Genomic DNA, 18,852 nt, shown 5'->3' with positions numbered 1-18,852 from the left:
CACTTTTTTTTTTCTCTCTGTTAGTCTGTGTCTATGAAAGTGCTTTGAAAGGTAAAGAATACTCTCTCTATGCGGGTATGTATGATGTGCTCACATTCCTGTATTGTCCCCACCTCCTCCCTTCTTTCTTTCCAGAAAGTGATGTCAGTATCCAACCCTGTGCTGACAGATTCTCAGACCACCATCAGTTAGGTTGCAGAGGAGCAAGCCAGATGAGGCTGTTCTGCTCAGACCCTGGTTCACTGTGTATTGTTTAGAGAAGAATCTTGTAAACATTTGTATTCTGCATAACTGCTAGTATTTCTTATTCTGGGCTCTTTATTTTAAAGAACTGAAAAGACTGTGCCTGCATTGTAGGTAACAGTTCAGAAGTGCATACCAGCATCTTTCTGGGCTGGGCTGGCAGACACTGCTAGTGGCTTTTCCAATATCCATCCTCCCCTTCTTTCTTACCAACAGAACCCTAATTTTTCTCAAGGCAGTACTATGTCCAATTAAAAAGGCTCACCTTCCCAACTCCCTTGCAGTTGGGAGTAGCCATGTGACCCAGTTCTGGCCAATGACATGTAGGGGGAAGTCCCTAGATGGGGGCCTCCAGGAACCTTTTTTACAGGGAAAAGTCTTAGCTGGCATTTCCCTTTGCTTTTTCCTTTTTTACTTGAAATGCATCCATCTTGTCTCCAGAAACACAAGAACCACATGCTAAAGATAGGAAAGTAGGAAGATAAAATGTCTGCAAGTTCTTGGCAATCTTAGGGAGCAACCTACCTGCTGATTTCTTATGTAAAAATAACTAATCAATTAAACAAACATACAAAAAGCCTATTTGGTTAATCCATTGTAATCAAGTTACTGCTCCATGCAATCAAACGCAATCTTAACTAATGGACTGCTAAGATGTTTAATGTGCTCTGACAGAAAATGGATGCAAATCCACTGTAGAGTCCTTTAGAGCAGTGCTGATCAAGCTTTCATGTGCATAGACACCACCTGGAGAGCTTGTTGAAAATGCAGATTCTGATTCAGTAGGTCTGGATTGGAGTCTGAGATTCTGCACTTCTCACAAGCTTGCAGCTAATGCTGGTGACGCCAGTCCTGGACGCCTCTGAGTAGCAAGGATTTAGAAAATGACAGCTTTTTTGTCAGGCGGCTTCTATGTTGAGCTATTCTGTTTTTCTTTGATATGCTTATTATTCAGTTAAAACTCTGCAGAGGACTCATTGCATTTTCAACAAAATGTTAAGGTTTTATTTAGAAAATCATTTTAGAGACAAAACACCGTTCATTTTGTTTAGCAAAATGAATTTAACAAATGCATTTAAATAAGGTAAATTTAAGACTTCTGTGGATTTTTTTTCCTTAGTTACTTGATTTTCTGCCAGTGGAAGTTTCTGTCTTCCAGCCTGAGTGCTTTTCAAGTTAATTCAGCTATAATCCAAGGAACTGCTTTATGGAATCTGAATAACTCAAATTCCCTCTGTATTCTCACTCAATCTCAATGTAGTAAATGAAACACAAGGAAAATGACTTAGGGAAGTAGAATTAGAAGGAAATGTTTCTCCCTCTTGGTCATGTTATCTTTTCAACAGAGGCCTTGTCTGCTCTGAAATGGATGGTGAAAGTAAATTGTTACTGGGAGGTGATGGTCAAAAAGAAAACTTAGATGGTTTTCACACCATCTGTCATCATGACCCAAAGGAAATGCAAGCCACACCGCTTCCAGCCAAGCCACTGCTTTACACAGAAGCTGCCCATAGCTTCCTATTGTCATTTTCTTTTCTAGTTATATACATTAAAAAAAAAATACAACGTTGTGTTAAATAGGAGGACAGCTAACAGAGGAGCATATGACACTACACTGAAAAACCAAAAGAGCTTGATTAAGTCGAGGAGAGAAACAGCAGATGGTCTTCATGGAGGGAAGCCGCCAATGACCACCATCTCCTCAGTCTGTGACGGATCTGCACTCTGAGGGTAGGCCTTCTGACAGCCGCCACTGGGCCAGGCGCTGCTTGAACCATTTCTGGAGGAGGGAAATGTGCAAAATTACCTGTCACATACTGAAAAACTGAAATGTCCATTCCCTTTGTAAAAGTAGCTTCTGTGGCCCAGCTGGAAAAGAGGAAAGCAAGAACTGAGTCCCTGGGGGTGGTTCGTCTCATTGTGATACTTATATTTCTGCCTCAGGACCTTTGTACATACTGTTTTCTATGCTTAGAATATCTGACCTTCATTATTTATCTGATGATAAATAATTCTCAGGGCTCAGCTTAAATAGAACCTTCTCAGTAAGGCCTTCCCTAGCCATTTCATCTAAAGTAGATTCTCCATCCATCTCCTATTCTCTGTGTTAATACTTTGTTACCTTCACAGAACTTTTAATATCTGTAATTAATTTATTTGTGTATTCACTTGTTTTTAATCTACATTTCCTTCTAGAATATGAGATCCATGAAAGCAGAGTCTGCATCCATCTTATCATCATTAGCCCCTAGCATAAGGGCTTAACAGAGATTAATAAATGTTTGTTGAATGAATAAAAGAAATTGAAGCATCTCCTTGATGCCCCAGATAAATCTATATGGCTGCTATACCTCATCAATGTGTGATGATCTCAAGGGCCTTGGTCATCAGTAGCACTTTGTAAGAATTTGTTGAATAAAATGAATGAAAAACTAAGCACTGAACAACCTTGGGGCACTCCTTTCTGAGGATCCATGGCGTAGTCTAGACCAATCGTTCCTGCTCCAGGGCCACTGAACAGTAAGAAAAGAGCAAGTGGGATTCCCAGTTTACTCAAAATCTTCTAGCTCTGTGTGACCCAAATATTCACACCTCGCAAAAGTGACCATGGATTTAGGAAAAGCCCCAGATGGGATACTTCTAGACAAGGTACCATGTGAGGGCTAAAACATATTTTATGCACTTTAAAATGCATATAAAGGCATATAGATCTGCCTTTATTATACCCCTGAAGGGCGGGGGATTCTGCAAAGTGGAGATAAGGAGACCCATGCTGGGGAATAGTCTGGGGTATGAACCAGGTTGGCCAGGAGGAATCTGGATTTTTAAACAACAACATTGAAGAGGCAATAGTGAAGAAATAGAAGCAGCAAGTATTAATCCACATGGGAGAGGATGAGTAGAGGGCTCTGTGGGAAGGCAGGACCCCCAGGCTTTATTCTCCTGTGCTTCCCAACCTTTCACACATCATGGCACAGTTTGAGAATGAAGATGTTTTCATGTCATACTGCTTGGGTAGGTGACCACTGGGGGCTCTGCAGTCCTGGGCCCTGCCAACAGGAAGCTCTGTTGTAACCAACTGGCTCGGAACTTGAGGAAGTTAGAGCGCCAGTCAGCTCAATTGTAAATGAAGAGGTAAACTCAGAGGCTATCTACTGTCCCTTGTAGTGTTTCTAAAATTTACCTGTTCTAGGGGTCAGTAGATGAGGGGACAGAAAGGAAGCAAAAAGAACACAGTTGTGGGATGGGTGCCAGACCTGGAATGTGCTGATGGAGATGGTATGGTGAGAAACACCTAGAGGGCTCTGACTTGGCACAGCCAGGTGCAGATTCAACCTCTGAACAAACAGGGTGGGCTCTAGGGCCATGCGTGGGAAGACCTCATCTCTGTGGAGATCTAGGGAGTCAAAAGGCATTTCAGCATAAGCCCAAGATGAGAAGAAAGGGCGAGAACCACAGGGGAAGGAGTGATTCTAAGGCTCAAGGTCTGTAGAGCTAGAAGGGATCGAGCCCACAGCACGTCCTAGGGCTCTGCACCAATGCTCACCTGGCTGAACAGCAAGGGACCACGCCTACAACTCTCCCTAACTGTTCAACAGTTTACACACTGAAGTGCCTAACACCTGTCAAGTTCAGTTGTCTTATATACCTTTGTACTGTGGGGTGGCAGCAGAGAAAAGTAATCTAAAGCCAAGGGCAGCAGACTACTTGTAGGGAAGCCTTCTCTTTGGGGGTTGCTCTCTGGGTGCCATAGTTCACTCCTGGGGATCTCCAACCTTAAGGAGAATAGAGAGCTCATGTATCTTTGGTGGCTTTAACCGACGTTCTACTGCTAGAGGTGGGCATATTTGCTTCTGTGATCCATGTGTGTATTTAGTTAACTCTGGAATCTGGTGTGAGAGCAGCATAGTTCCAGTTTCATTAATGAGGTAGCTCTGCAGGGGTTTCAAGGCTTCAAGGTCTGATTAAACAGAATCTGCAGTTTCTAGAGCTGAATAAATGGCAGAGTTTTACAGACTGACTAATTAAAGCTTGGAGGGGGAAAGGCTCATTTTCTATCAGGATTCATTTAAGACAGAATGATTGAGCTGGCTTCATTCAGAAGAGCCACCCACACCTTTATACTAGTAATGAAGCAAAATATTAACATACAGTTACTGAAAATAACTTCAGCAATGACCAAATCTGTGAATCGGTGAGTTGGCATCCAAATGATTAATAAATTGTACCCTAGCATTGGGGGATGGGGGGAGGTTCAAGGAAAGCTCAACTGTTTCCCACAGATATATATTTTTAAAATCACATATGTATATAATAATTTAGCAAACCAGTTGCTCTCCAACAAAAGTCATTAAACACCTTGCTTGCTTTTTTCACCTCCAGAGCTGAATCTTATCACATCTCACTCACATCAATACTAATTTTCCCCCTGGCTCTCTCCTTCTCTCCTTTGTTTCAGTCATCCCCTGGGAGAGACATTCATCCCTTGCTTGCTTATGAATGGATGCCCTCATTAGCCTTGCCCATTGATGGAGATTTATTTACTCTGAGAGAACAGATGATAATTAGACACTGTGATGGGGAAGGGGTGAGGCAAAATAATATTGTTCCTGTCCTTTTCTCTAGTAACTAACATTTCATTCTTTTTAGGAGGAGACCTTTAGAGGTCTTTATTCTACTGGTAAGACATCTAACAACTAAAACCAGGGTTCTAGGAAGAGTCCCAGGACATCAAGAGGGGATAAAAATCCTGGAAACCAATGCCAACTACACTGGGATTGAATCAGTGATAATAGAAAATGGGAGATCATTCTAACCTCCCAAGGGGCTGATAAGAGCTTTCCCAGCCCCTTCTCACACTGACTTCAAAATAATGAAAGACACAGGGGTCGGGATTCTGTAAGGTTTCTCTAATTTAAATATAGGAGATATCTAATTACTGTCCTGAGAAAAAAACCCATTCTAGGACCCCGGCAAATGCACCTTAAAAAGTTACTTGCATTAGAGCATCCTTCACTTCATTCTGGGTGCCTATAGGTGTCCCTCCCCCCCTACCACCACCCCAAGTAAAGGACATTGTCCTACAGTGGGACAGTTATAAAGAGGTCAAAGGCCCCAGTCAGAGAATATTTCAGCATTTTAGTCCCTCTTGCCTTTGCCAAAGTATCAGCAGCGTGAATCAGCTTGAGTTAACTATCTCATAGGACCATCACATGCTTATTTTTCTTCTCCTAGTGTTACTTGTTCTAGGAAAATGAATATGAATCCAATTCTGGAAGTGGGTGGTATTAGGCATAAGGGACCAAGCATAGGAAATAAATATTATTTTGGCTTTGATGACCTTTTCTCATGGAAAAGGGCAATGCTAACAAATAGAAGAAACAGGGGAAGTGCTGATACCAGACACTGCTTATGTTTAGGCCCAACAAACCTGGCCTCCATCAGTTATTTAAAGGGTCCCTACAGGGAAACCATTCTCACCCACCAGTAACATGGGGGTGAGAGGGTTGGGAAGGGGTTACGGGGATGGGAGGGAACGATGGGAAGTTGGAAGATGAGATCCAATCTGGTAAGGGATGATGGAGGGTTACCTAGGAAGCCTCTTTCCCTGAAACTGCTAAATTTTGCCTCTCTCTGAGCTCTTGGGTCTCAGATGCTTCCCTGTGGTTGATGCCGGAAGACAGAGGGGAAAGCTGAGCCGTGGCAATCTCAGGGAGGAAGGTGTTAGCCTCATGTCAGGAAAAGGAAGCAAGGAGCCCTGCTATGAGGCTGACTCATTTCCCCCCCCACCAATGCTTACTTCCGGGCTGAGTCTACCATTTACTCATTTGAGGATGGGAGAAGTGGGGGTGGGGAGATGGGAGAAGGGCTGCCTGAAAGGGGCAGAGGAACCTGCTCTGTAGGGGTCTGAACTGGCTGACCTCAGTTATAGAAGGGTGCCCTCTCTTTCTTCCTGCCCCCAACCTGATCTCAGTTCAGTTCTCTCATATAAGGTGAATCTTGAGGAAAGATTGAATATAGCCTGAGATGACTGTCATTTACTGCATGGATTTTTTTTCAGGAAGAAATAGAACATAAATTGAATTTTCAGTGCTTCCCTCCCACCCCACCCAGTTGTTTCCATTCCTTTTCTGTGGAGACAAAACAGCATGGTAGTTAAGCATCTGGGCCAGGGGGCCAGACTGCCAGGGTTCAGATCCCAGCGCTGCTACTCCCCAGTGGTGGTCTTCAGCAAGTTATTTAAACTTTCTGTACAGTGGGGCCAAGAGTGCCCATCTCATAGCATTGTTGTGGCAAATAAATGATTTAGTACTCGGAGAGTACCTGGAGCGATAGGCGGCAAGTGTCATCTGTTACAAAGGCCAGCATAACCATTCTGCTTTACAGGTGAGGGAATGACAGTCACTTGCCAGGGGAGAATCAGGCTAATACGGGGCCCATGGTAAACCCACAGCCTTACAGCTGAGTTACTGTCTCTGTGATCACTCCTCTTTTCTAAGTATAGTGTGGGATTGTAAATGACAGCAGTTCAGCAGGCTGCCTCCTGGGGAGAGCTGGGGTTCTGAGAAACATGAGCTGTTAGGCTTGGGTTACAGTACAAAAGACTGATATGTTGGACTTTCTGTTTGACCTAGGAGAGGGAGGATTTTCTATGGGCAAGTTCTCCAAAGGCTTAATTAGTAAAAAATCATTTTGGGCTTGGGATCCAAAATGGATCTTGGGGTCTTGGTTCTAGGATTCACTGGAGCACCCATTACAAGCTTTTAAGCTTCAGCTAAGTATGATTCATGGTGAGGAGAGAACAAGATGTCTGAATGCTCTGGTCTATACGTTGGGAAGAATAAGAAAGTCTCTGCTTTAGACCTGCGACTAGAGGTGTGAATTGCTTTGGGCTCCCATGGGAGAGGTGCTAGAGGAGTTCCAAGTGGTATCATCATGCAGAACTAATTGTCTTTCCATGACCAAAGGGGAAATAGAAGAGTTTAGACAGGGGTTTAAAAAAAAAAAAACCCCAAAAAAGTCAGTTGAAGGAGCCAATACGGCACCTACTGTACCTAGTGGTTAAAAATCATGGGCAGTGTTGCATTCTCTACCCTAAACAATTTTCAGGATAATAGAGGAGATTTTAAAATAGATAAATAAATCAATGCACTTATGGTGACATCTTTTTCCGGTTCCTTCAGTTGTAATGTCAGATGTCTACCTTCTCAGAAAACTCCAGAAAAGGACCCTAAACCTTAGAGCCGTGGAATTTTTAAAAACCGGAACCAAATCTCCCTGGCTCCGTGCAATTTTAGCTCTGCAGCTAACCGGAAGCTGCAGCGCGATGTGATGCAAAGAGCATGCTTAACGACCTGTGCCATCACAGCAAGTCTCTCCCTCTAAACCTCAGTTTCCTCGTTTACCAAACCTGAGGACTGAATTTATAGCTGATCACTAAGATCCCTTCCAGCTCTGACACTCCCTCTGAGAATAGATTTGAGGGCGCTGGGCTCAGAGGGCGCACACTGCACCTCTCCTAAAGGTTTCGCTTCCAGCCCAGAGGAGAAAATAAACCCGGGAAAGCGAGACAAACGTGGGCCAAGGGACGCTGCTCCCAGGCCAGAGGGAGGAGAGAGCGTTTATCCCGTGCTGTAGGGGAGAGTGGAAAAGCAAGGAGAAGGGAGGGTGGGCGTGGGGCTTCTAAGCAGCTCCCGCGGGAGCCACCGGGCTGGGGTGGAGGGACAGACCTGGCGCCCGTGGAGCCGGGGAGCTGGGATGCTGCTGTGGGAGCGATACAGGTCTGGGCTCCCGGGGTACGGGCAGAAGCGACGAAAGAGCCGGGGGAAGGAGGCCAAGCGGGAGCCGAGGGCAAGGGCGACCCCCACCTTCTCGAGATCTCCCAGGCGAGGGTGGGCGCGGCGGGTCCCCGTGGGCAGGAGACGGGCGCGCGAGGGGGCTTACCTGGGTCTCCTCCTCGGAAAGGCCGGCCTCGGCCGCGATCAGGCACAGCGTGGTGGGGTCCGGGTGCTTGTTGACCTTGTTGAAGTTGTACTCCAGGATCTCCACCTGGTCCTCAGTGGGGCCGCTCGCGGTCTCCGCAGACATGGTCCCGACACGGCTGCGGGAGAGGGAGAAGCGGCGGGGTGAGCGAGGCACCGGGCGGGCGGGACGCAGGGAGGAACGGCGATGCGGAGCGCTGCCGGGCACCTTCAGCCCCCGGGGCTGTCCCCGCCCGCGGTCGCACGGCGCACGGGTCCCCGGCGCTGCAGGCTGCTGCGGGAGCCTGCCCGGGCTCCTTCCAGGGGCGCGCACCTAGGGGTCCCGCCGCTGAGCTGCGCGTCCTTGGGCTGCGCTCCTGCCCCGAATTTTTACAAGTTTCCCCGGGGTCAGTGGTCTGGGGTGGTGGGAAGAAGCTGACGCCGCGCCCTCCCGGCCGTGAGCCTTTAAGGAAGGAGTGGAGGAAGCGCGGCGGTGATTTTGAAAAGCCGTCTTCAAAGCTTCCTCCTGGGAGAAGGAGCTGCCCTGGGTACAGTCCTGACAGATGGCGTGACTGGGCTGCCCCGAGTCCGCGGCGGGGACGCCTCACCCGTGCGCGCCCTGCCGCCTCTAAAGCAGTTTAGCACTTTGCAGCCCTCGCCAGGGAGGGCTGCACACCCCTACACCTCCTTCAGGGAAATGACCCACAGGACAGAAGTTACTTCTCAAAGTTGGGGAAATCGGGGGGCGCTTTTAATCTCTTCCTTTTACAGAGGTGAAGTTAGGTCCGCAGTGATTTACCCCTGCAGTTCCTAAGGCCGGGAACAGCGAACAGCGTAAGGAGAAAGTTCCACCTGAGGGCTTGTGTGAGTCACTCTACGATCTGCAACCTCCTTCTCCTTCCCTTCACCCCCGATTTTTCTAACTAAAGCCATGAGTCAGAGGCCTCTAGTCAACCCGGCTGTTCACTTCCCAGCGTGGCCTGGACATTGTTCCACAGGGTCCACCAGAGTCCACTGCACTATGTTCCTCCCTAGATGAGGCCTTCCAAGATAGAGCCAAAACCCAACTGAGGAGGATGTACAGCAGCTGTCTTTGAAATCAGACATCCCCTCTAATTGTGTTAAAATTAACTGTAAAGTCAAGAGAATTGGTCGGTTACCAGCTTCAAGGTCTCTTGTATTTCCTTACTTTAGAGCCAAACGTTACTCTAGCAGATCGGGGGGCAACATGACTTCCTGCTACATCTCTCATACCTAAGTAGCCTCTGAAATGGGACCCAAAAAATGGCAGATGTGCACCCCTCCCCTCCCCCCAATTTTAGATGTATTGAGGTATAGGAAGTTAGACTCTAACTTCTAACTATAGAAGTTAGAGTCTATCTTCAAGTTCTTGGCTGAGCACTTGGGACAGACAGGTCAGCACTTGCCATTGCTGACAGTAAAAGACAAGCACAAGTGTGGGAATCCCGTTGGTTTGTTGTTTTAACAAACAGTTGCACAATCATCCAGCACAATCCTGAGTAGGTTTTGCTGTGGTCTGTGCCTGGGGATGAGCCATACTCCACTGATCTGCCTGCATAATGTCCCCGATGCTGTGACAACCTTCTCAACCAGGACCTGCATCCTGGGCTCCCTGAATAAATGTCTTTCCCTCTCCTCTTGGTCACCTGAAGAGGCTTCTCAGGTGAGACAAGAAGCCATTCTACTGTGAGAGATTCTGGGCTTAAGCCAGTTGTCAGGTCATAGTGAAATCTTCGTGATTTTAGGGAGGTCTGTGCTCCCCCGCTTAATCTGTCCCAGTGATTCCTGTCACAGTGCTGAGGAAGGACGGGGTCAAGCCAGGTGGTAAATGCCTCTTCTCCTGTTGGCACCATCTCCCCCTTTCTCTGACACAGAACTTCAGAGCTGGAAAGAACCTTGGTGACCAGCAACCTAGAATGGAAAACCTTGGCTTCAGTTTCAGTGCTGTGCTCTTCTAGACCCTTCTCAGCGGGCTATTCTGTCTTTAGTTTGGCAGAAAAAAATCAGGAGGGCAACTGTGTAAATGCAGGCAGGGGCTTGTTGCTGTTTTGAATGGGCTTTGACTGCCCTCGTAGGACACCAATTCCAGCCAAAGCTGCCCACTGGAACCACCCACCACTGCGCATTTTGCCTGAAAAAACACAGGAGAGGGGAAACTGCTGCCTCTGATTTAATTCCTTGCCCTAGAAAGGTTCCATCTAATTCCAGTTACACAGTTATGCTGGCTCTTCCAGGAAAATTTTTGCTGCTGCTTTGTAGACTCCCCAGTCCTTCAGAAGTGTTCATCAAATGTACAGATTTCTAAACTGGACTCAGATTCAAGGACTGTTCTGCATGTACTTCCTTCCCTCTTTTGGTTTTTTAATTGCTATTATATAATCCATGGGTGACTCATGTTCTTACATTTAATCAGGTGCATTTTCTCTTACATTTTTGTGGCTTTCTGTTACAGGACTTTGTACGAGGTTTCATGGATAGGCCCACTTGACTTTGCTCCTTGGGTTAGTTGGCTGAGGGCCATTGGACTTGGTTGGCTGCTAAGGAGACTTGTGGAAGGACAATTTGAAAGTACCTACTTCTCTAAGGTACACTAAACAAACAAACTTGACTTCTAGAAATGAGGATGGAAGATCTAACCATGATAGAGATATCTGCCTGTCAGTTCTCCACAAAACTCAGTCTCTGTTATTTCAGCCCTCTTTGGTTGACATGTGTTTGCTGCTGCTTCTCCGTTTCTTCCCTCCCTCTCTTTCTTTCAAAGGAAACTTATAAATCAAATCACCCTAGTAACCTTGGCCTTATAAAACTTCTCAACTCTTTCCAGTAAGGAAACTGTTGAAAAGTATCTCTGAAGGTAGTCTAAACAATGTCAGATGAAAAGAACTAGAAATATTTTAAAGCTTCTTAAACTTTAATCTGAGCACAAGTTCTATTGTTGCTGCAGTTATTAATATGAAACATTCAAAGAGTAATTTGTCCTGTGGTTGTGTTTTCTTTTGTGATTGGGGGAAGACAATGCATAAACCTTTTCAAGAGATTAGATGAAAACTGCTGGCTTTTTTCTAAATTCCAATGCCTGGGTAGACAATGTGTGCCAATAAGACAGCTTTACCTTTGTCCCCTAACCCTGTAGTCATTTATTTTAAAAGTATCTACCTATATGAACCAGCTCATGGAGAGTGCTACAAACTGGAACCTGCAGAACTCTCTTTAGGGTCACATTTACCATCTTCTCCTCCCCAACCCAGCCATTCTGACCTCTTTGTAATGCCACTAATTCTAAACCGAGAGAAGAAGATTATCAGTGGCAGATACTCCTCATAAACAATCCCATGGTGAGCTGACCAAAAGCAAAGAAAGCAGATGGATCATTCTTTAGGGTTGTCTCCCAATTTACTTTAGCCTGAATCTCCTTTATGCTCACGGTGGACTTTCTGGAAGCAGTGGGCTCTTGAAGTATTCTGTGTTTTCTTAAGTGAGAAAAATTATATACCACCATTTCCCCAAGAGAAGCGGTGGGTCTTTGGAAGTGGATAGGGTTTCCTCACTTGTCACTTACTGAACCACTCTGGATGGGGTTTGAGGGGGGATCACCCAAGCTGTCAGTGTTTCTCAGAAATTGACAGATGGGAGTGGAATACTGATCTGCTTCCCCGGGTTAACAACAAGGCTGGTTTTCAAAGAAAGGATTTTTTTGTTTTTGTTTGTTCTTTAAATATGAACCTGGTGGTTAATATCCTTAAGCTTAGGATAGTTTCGTGCCTGGCTGGGCCTCAGAATCACCTGCAGAAATGTGCAGGCACACTGCTGACCTCCTGAACCAAAACCACGTTGTAGGAATCCAGCATGGGAGAGACACAAAAAGTATCTCAGTTCTCACAAGAGTTTGCAACTTAATCATTAAAATCAACTGTAAATGTTTAGAGCTTCTTATACCTTATACCGTTAAGATGCTTTAAAATATCTTCTAACTCTGATGCTGTATATCATCTCAACGCTTGAGTAGACAGTATGTTGAGGTAGTTTTAAAAGAATAAGCTTTTAAAAATATACATTGGAGAGGAAATTTAGACGTTATGCTATTTACCTTTTGTATATATGGTCAGGAATGGGGAAATTGTCTTTAAAATTATGAATTATTAAGAGAAATTTCCCCATGCTTTCAAAAATTCAGAAATAATATAAAACTCTTTAAATTTTTTTTTCCATAAAAACCCATTCTTTTGTTGAGATCAGAGTTTAAGAAAGCAGGTCATCAAAAGAAAAAATCCTTCCACCTTGTCATACAAATTTTCATAATTGATTTAGAAGCCAAAAATTACAGTGGAAGAGATTTGCCAACCTTGACAAATGATTGTCCTCTAAATTCTTAAATTTTCCAGTGAGGGAAATGCTAAAGTTTAAGTTATGATCTATATAGACAATTTATATAATACAACTTAAAACTGAACATTAGATTATGAATGCACCATATACACATAGTATCATTGCTGTCTTCAGAGAAATAAGATTCCAAATCTAAATAGGAAAAAACATTTTTTAATGGTCTATTGATTCCAGTTTTACATATTAAAAAAACTGGAGGAAAATACAACAAAATGTTAACAGTGTTTATATCTACACAGTGAGACTACAGGTGACCTAACATTTTTCTTCTTTTATTGTTCTGTTTTTTCACATTTACTACCCTGAAATTAGAAATTAAAAATTTTTTCTTAAAAAATTATTCCTTTTTTAGATTAGTTCCATCACATATGTATGGATCCCTAAAAGACCTTTTCTTTTAGTTTTTGTATTTTTGAGATACATAAAAACATCATACTATATGTAATTCTTTTGTTATTGCTTTGTTCATCAACATGTTTCCAAGATTCATTCATGTCTCAGCATACAGGGAACTTCATTCATATTCTGTGCTATTTCCATTTAGTGAATGTACTGCAATGTATTTATGTCTTTTCCTGTTGGTGGATATTTGGGTTGTTTCCAGTGTTTTGCTATTATGAACAATTTTCTCTGAACATTTTTGTATATATCCTCTGAAGCACATCTAGGAAGGCTTCTCTAGGAGTGGAACTGGTCATAACGTATGTGACTAGTAGCTTTACAACATTATACCAACTTCTTTTCCAAAATTGTTGAACAAAACTATACTCCTATCAGCAGTATATAGCATTTCCTTTGCTCTACATACTCATCAACGCTTGGATTGTCAAACTTCTGAATTTTTTCCCAAAATTGTTATGTATTCTTTTTGTCCATGAATAATATTTAAACCTACTTGAAGCTATTTATGTTTCCATCCTGATTAACTTCTTGAGGCTAAAAGGTTCCATATGTTTACTATTTACTGTAAAAACGTATTTCCTGTTCCAGCCCAGAATGAGATTTGAGGTGTTTTTGGAGGTTTTAGACTCTGTCTCCAGGCTAGCTTGTTATCTCCACTGGTCACCAAGAGCCATATGGAAGATATATGGAAAACTAATTATAGCAGATCTTTTGTCTGTATAATGCTAAAGATGTTACTATCTTCCCTTCTACAGAGCTCCTGGGATCAGGACTTAACTCTGCACTTAAAAACTGCATAACCATATCAATTTATTGTCCCCTGCCCTTAAAGCAAATATCAAAGTCTCCAGATAAAAACCACAGAGATGGATTTAAAATGACTGAATAAGGAAGAAGAAAGGATGTAGGGATAGACAGGAAGTGTAAAAGAGAGAGATTATTTGGCTGTGGGCTTAAAATAGGATATAAACATGTGAAGTCAAATAATGTGCTCAGCGTTTGAACTGCAATACCATGATCATGGGGGTGCTGAGTTCTAGTTCAAAAGCAGGTCGCCATTCGTTCTTCCAGTTTCACTCACAGTCCTCTCTTAGAAATCAGAATGGAATTCGTCCTGTTTTGTGGTGGAGAAAGGTTAACTAACTTACCTACAGCATCAAAGAAAGACTGAATTCTTTGATTCTGGCCACAGATGTAAAGGCAGCTCTTTATGTCATGAGCATCAAGATTGATGCCTACTTCCAAAATGTAGTCTCCTTATACTCTCTTGATGTCAGAAATTCTAAGATATCACTGAATCCCCTACTTGGATCTTTGAGCTCTAATTTCAGTCATAGTCTGTCACTTTAGTGAATAACTGGGGCTGGGGCAGCCAGGCCATTGCTGACCAACTGTGGGGTCTCCAGCCTCATTCCCTTAGCGGCTGCCACAGCCCAGCACTCTTGCAGACCTCCTCACATGTCCTGGGAAAGCCCTAGTATCTACTTGACACCAAGGCAACAGAGAGAAAGGGATCGCCCCTTTCAAGTTTTGTTCTGACTCCACATTTTGAGGTGCAAGATACACTGGGGAAATTTGTTCAAGTTTGGTAAGATCTGAGCTAACTTTTGACCCAGTGTAACAGCTACGGGCACACACAGAACCACCCGCCATCTCACAATGACAAGCACACTGTTCTCCCAGAACATGCTGCACTTGGCTCCGTGGGGCAGGAAGGCTGAGATGCCAGCTAGTGCTTGAATTCATGCCATTCCAACTGGTCGCCAGTGACCATACCATCCCAAGTACGTCTCATTCCCCAAGTTTTGTCAGGCACAGGTGTCATCAGATTTGGTTTTCAGTGTTTTGGCCCTGCTCAGAGGTTGCATATCTCTTAGTAGTTAAGTCAAGGTTTAAAAATACGAAGTGCTGCCTTCTTTTAAGTTTTGCATATCTGACATGCGCTTTTATATGCACTCTGTGTAATTGCCAATTCAGCTTAGTACTTTCCAGGTCCTCCTCTTTAGACTTGCTTTCCTCTTGGCTTAGAAGCCCCTCGGTTTCAGGAAACCCAGCAGAATTAAGAGCAAGATGAAATTTGAGTTAATGTAGTCAAAAGGTCAAATAATTAGAAATCCTGAATACTAATCCTTTGAAATATCACTTTGCTGAGCCTCCATTTCTTTCATGCGAAGAGGGGTATAATAATACACACCTGAGTCTAGCTCACAGCTCTGTTGTAAAGTTCATCTGATATCATTGTAGGGAAAGTGTTTCTAAACTGTAAAGTGCTTGCTTGTGGAAGATACTGATACTATTGTTCTTTAAATGACCATGAGCAAGGAGTTCAGTAGGGCGTCTTCTGGGTGGCAAACTGGTAAGAATCGTTTGTAAGTTTCACTCTTTCTGGGTTTCAATCCCTTTTTTAATCTTTCTGGAACAGTAACGCACAATGGTTGAAATCAGAACCTTTTTTAAAAAAATCAAATACTGCTTCATTGAAAGATGTGTCTCTGGATGGAGCTTCTCAAGCCTAACGCATGGGGGTGGCAGGTTTTCTCATTAGCAAAATTCTACACATTGTACATTGATTTGAACTTAGTTGTTGACATTTTCACTAAAATATTTGTTTCTTTGCTCACTCCTCACCCCCACTCCCTAATTTATTCTTTCCTCTCATCTACTACTGAGGAAGCATCACTAGGACAGAAGATGAGTAGTGAGGAAGTTAATAATAAGCAGGAATGGGCTTCCCTGGTGGCGCAGTGGTTGAGAGTCCGCCTGCCGATGCAGGGGACATGGGTTCGTGCCCCGGTCTGGGAAGATCCCACATGCCGCAGAGCGGCTGGGCCCGTGAGCCATGGCCGCTGAGTCTGTGCTCCGCAATGGGAGAGGCCACAACAGTGAGAGGCCCGCGTACCGCAAAAAAAAAAAAATAATAATAATAAGCAGGAACAATTATTCTATGAATTGGTGAATAGATTTTTTGAGGCCATCTTGGCCTATGAGAATAATGACCTAATTGTTCTGAAATAATTTGTTCATGGGCTTGTCTTCCCTACCAAATTATGTGCTCTCCTGTGGTAGATGTGTCATCTCTTATACGTTTCCATCTCTCCAGCATTCATTAAGAGTTCCACCACTTAATAGGTGCTCATTGTATGACTGTTGAACTGAATGTAACCAGTGGCATCTGGCATGACTTGATTTAGGACAAAAGTTTGGAAGACAGTGCTCTGTGTTTTCAACAACCAGGAACTGCCATGTTCAAAACCAAAACATAATATTGGGAAAAATAACATTCTTGCCTCCTAATACCCTTTGGTCCTCACTGCCTCAAATAACACAGAGCTGATTCCTACTTTTGAATCAGATACAGAAACCTCACCTGTTATAACAATAACAACATATATTTATTAATTGCTATGTGCCAGGAACAGTCCTAAATGTCTTAGACACATTAACTCATTTAATTGTTAGAGGAACAGTAACACTATGTGTTAGGCACACTTATTGTCTCCATTTTACACATGTGTAAACTGATGGAAACATATACCTTCCCCAAGGAGATGTATATAACTTGCCCCAGATCACAAATCAAGTGAGTGTCAGAGCAGGCATTAGAAAGGCATTAGAAAGTCTAACTTCTGCATCCATGTTCTTAACTACTACACTGCATTTCCTCTGTGTACCAAGTAGCTATGTAGACAGAAGAGCCTTGATGGGTGGTAGTGGAAAAGGGGCAGTAAAACTGAGTGGTGCACCTGGGACAGGAGTCAGGCAGTGTCCTCTGTCTGCTCCAGCTTCCTTGTGGGGCAGGGCTAGTCTGGGAGCAGAGCTTCCCTCCCTGTGACACGATTCTCAACCTTGGTGACCAGACGTGGCTCTGACCCAGCTAAATGGATTAGCTAGAGATTTCAGTTAATACCACCACACCACCAGCCAGGCTGGCTTTCTTTTCCCCACATGCTCTTCTTTAATTGGTACAGATGTAAGTGAAAGATGACATTATGTGAATAATACGGTACACAAATGAGAAAAAGTTACAGCATCTGACAGAATGGAATAGAAGAGTTGGCTTCAAGCAGACCAGCTGGATCTTAGTGACTATTGCTGCTGTTTTAATCCCTACATGTACAAAGTTTTGTTGACTTGATTAGGGAACCTCCTAAAACTATTGTTGTGACAAATCCGTCAGTGGTTTAGTCTTTTTACAGCCGCTTACAGAAAATAGCAAGATATTATGAAAAGCTATCGGAAGGGAGGGTGTCCGTGACTGATTTCCAGCAGTGAATTAATCATTAATTAACCCTGGATATAAAGTTCTTTGCATGCACACTGAGTTATTTTCACTGATAACCCAGCTCATGTTCTAATCCAAAGATTTGTATGTGGAAACATGGAAAAATGATGAAAGCCAATAATAAAACCTTAGACTTCTTCTGTGAAATAAGTGGAGCATTTAGTCTACCTTCTTAGAAATAAATGGGCAAACGAAAGAGAGCAATCCCATTTCCACAATCTCCTTAGAGGAGATCTCCATCTTGTAAACAGGTCGCTTTTCCAAAGGTCTATCTCCACACGATTGTTACGAATTCAGAAAATCTTTTCTTTAGAAAGAACACTGTAAATTGTACATAGAATCCCAGGCTAACCCTAAAGGGAGTGTAACTGAAATGCTAGTATTCATAACTGGTAAAAAGTAGAAAATAATCCTGATGAAATATCCTAGTGAAATTTAATAAGAAATTGTTTCTTTATTTTGAAAGTGATGCTTAAGAAAAAGCAGTTTTATTGGGTTGGCCAAAAAGTTTGTTCGGTTAATGAATATGTTGTTCAATAAAGTTCTTGGTGAAAATGAAAAATGGGTCTTTTATTTTTACTTAAAACCAAACAAACTTACCAACCCAATAATTAAAATTTGACTTAAAGAGGTGAGGTTTTGGTGCAGATACTAAAGGGGTTTTCAGGGAGATTTTGAGAATATTAGAGGTTTATAGCACAACTACGATATATGCCAAGTATACACAATAGTCCCTGACACACTGTTGGGTGTTCAGTGAATACTTATTGAATGCATGTTGATTGAACTTTCTTTTCACTTCAAGATGTATGACTTTTCTTTATCTTGATATAAAGGCATAATAATTAGAGCTGTAGTTTTTGTGTGTCATAGATGAAATAAGGAGGTGGAAAGAGGAAGAAAGAAAGAAGGGGAATGCTGAGAAGTATTGATGTGAAAAGTAGGTCATCTGAGATATGATTAATGATGTGAATGGTGAACGATAAAGAAAAAGCCAGAGGTTACTTTGCATGGTCTTCTCCTCATCCTTCTACCCAAGGGACAAGGAAGAACAGGGTAGGAAAGATTTTGTGCCTCATGTTTCCTGAGCCAGCCCCTAAGTGGTGCTGTCAGACAAGAACAGTTTAGTTGCTGGCCAGAGCTCTTTGTAGGTGGAAAGAGAAGCAGAAATAAAGTTCTTCTGAGTATATAGCATTAATTACAGAGGGAATGTTTGTATATCTGTAATAGGTAAATTATATGTAGGAACTATTCTGCACTCATTAATGAGTGAAATTACTCATTAATGATTGAAAATACTACACTGGTATGGAATAATGGAAAGAGCACTGGGAAAGGAGTCAGACCTGGATTTCAACTTTAACTTCTCCACTTAATAGTCACATGACCTTGGCTGAGGTAGTTTTTTGGGTTTTTTTGGTTTGTTTGTTTGTTTTGTTTTTCTAACTGTAAATGCCTACTTTATTTATTTATTGCTGTACGTGGGCCTCTCACTGTTGTGGCCTCTCCTGTTGTGGAGCACAGGCTCCGGATGCGCAGGCTCAGTGGCCATGGCTC

At 43.2% G+C, this 18,852-nt stretch overlaps 1 protein-coding gene across 1 annotated transcript; it reads right to left on the bottom strand.

Annotated features, from left to right (window-relative positions):
• Positions 1-1,224: 1,224 nt before the first annotated feature.
• HOPX (HOP homeobox) lies at positions 1,225-8,331 on the bottom strand. Its single transcript, XM_065877762.1, has 2 exons — positions 8,188-8,331; positions 1,225-2,023 (listed from the first exon to the last, which is right to left on the bottom strand). The coding sequence occupies exons 1-2, from the start codon at positions 8,329-8,331 to the stop codon at positions 1,946-1,948; spliced, it is 222 nt and encodes a 73-aa protein (XP_065733834.1). The 3' UTR covers positions 1,225-1,945.
• Positions 8,332-18,852: the final 10,521 nt, after the last annotated feature.

The sequence above is a fragment of the Phocoena phocoena genome, chromosome 5, assembly GCF_963924675.1.
Source record: "Phocoena phocoena chromosome 5, mPhoPho1.1, whole genome shotgun sequence".
NCBI classification, from domain to species: Eukaryota; Metazoa; Chordata; class Mammalia; order Artiodactyla; family Phocoenidae; genus Phocoena; species Phocoena phocoena.
The sequence above is the reverse complement of the archived record's forward strand: the minus strand, read 5'-3'. Positions and strand labels throughout refer to the sequence as shown.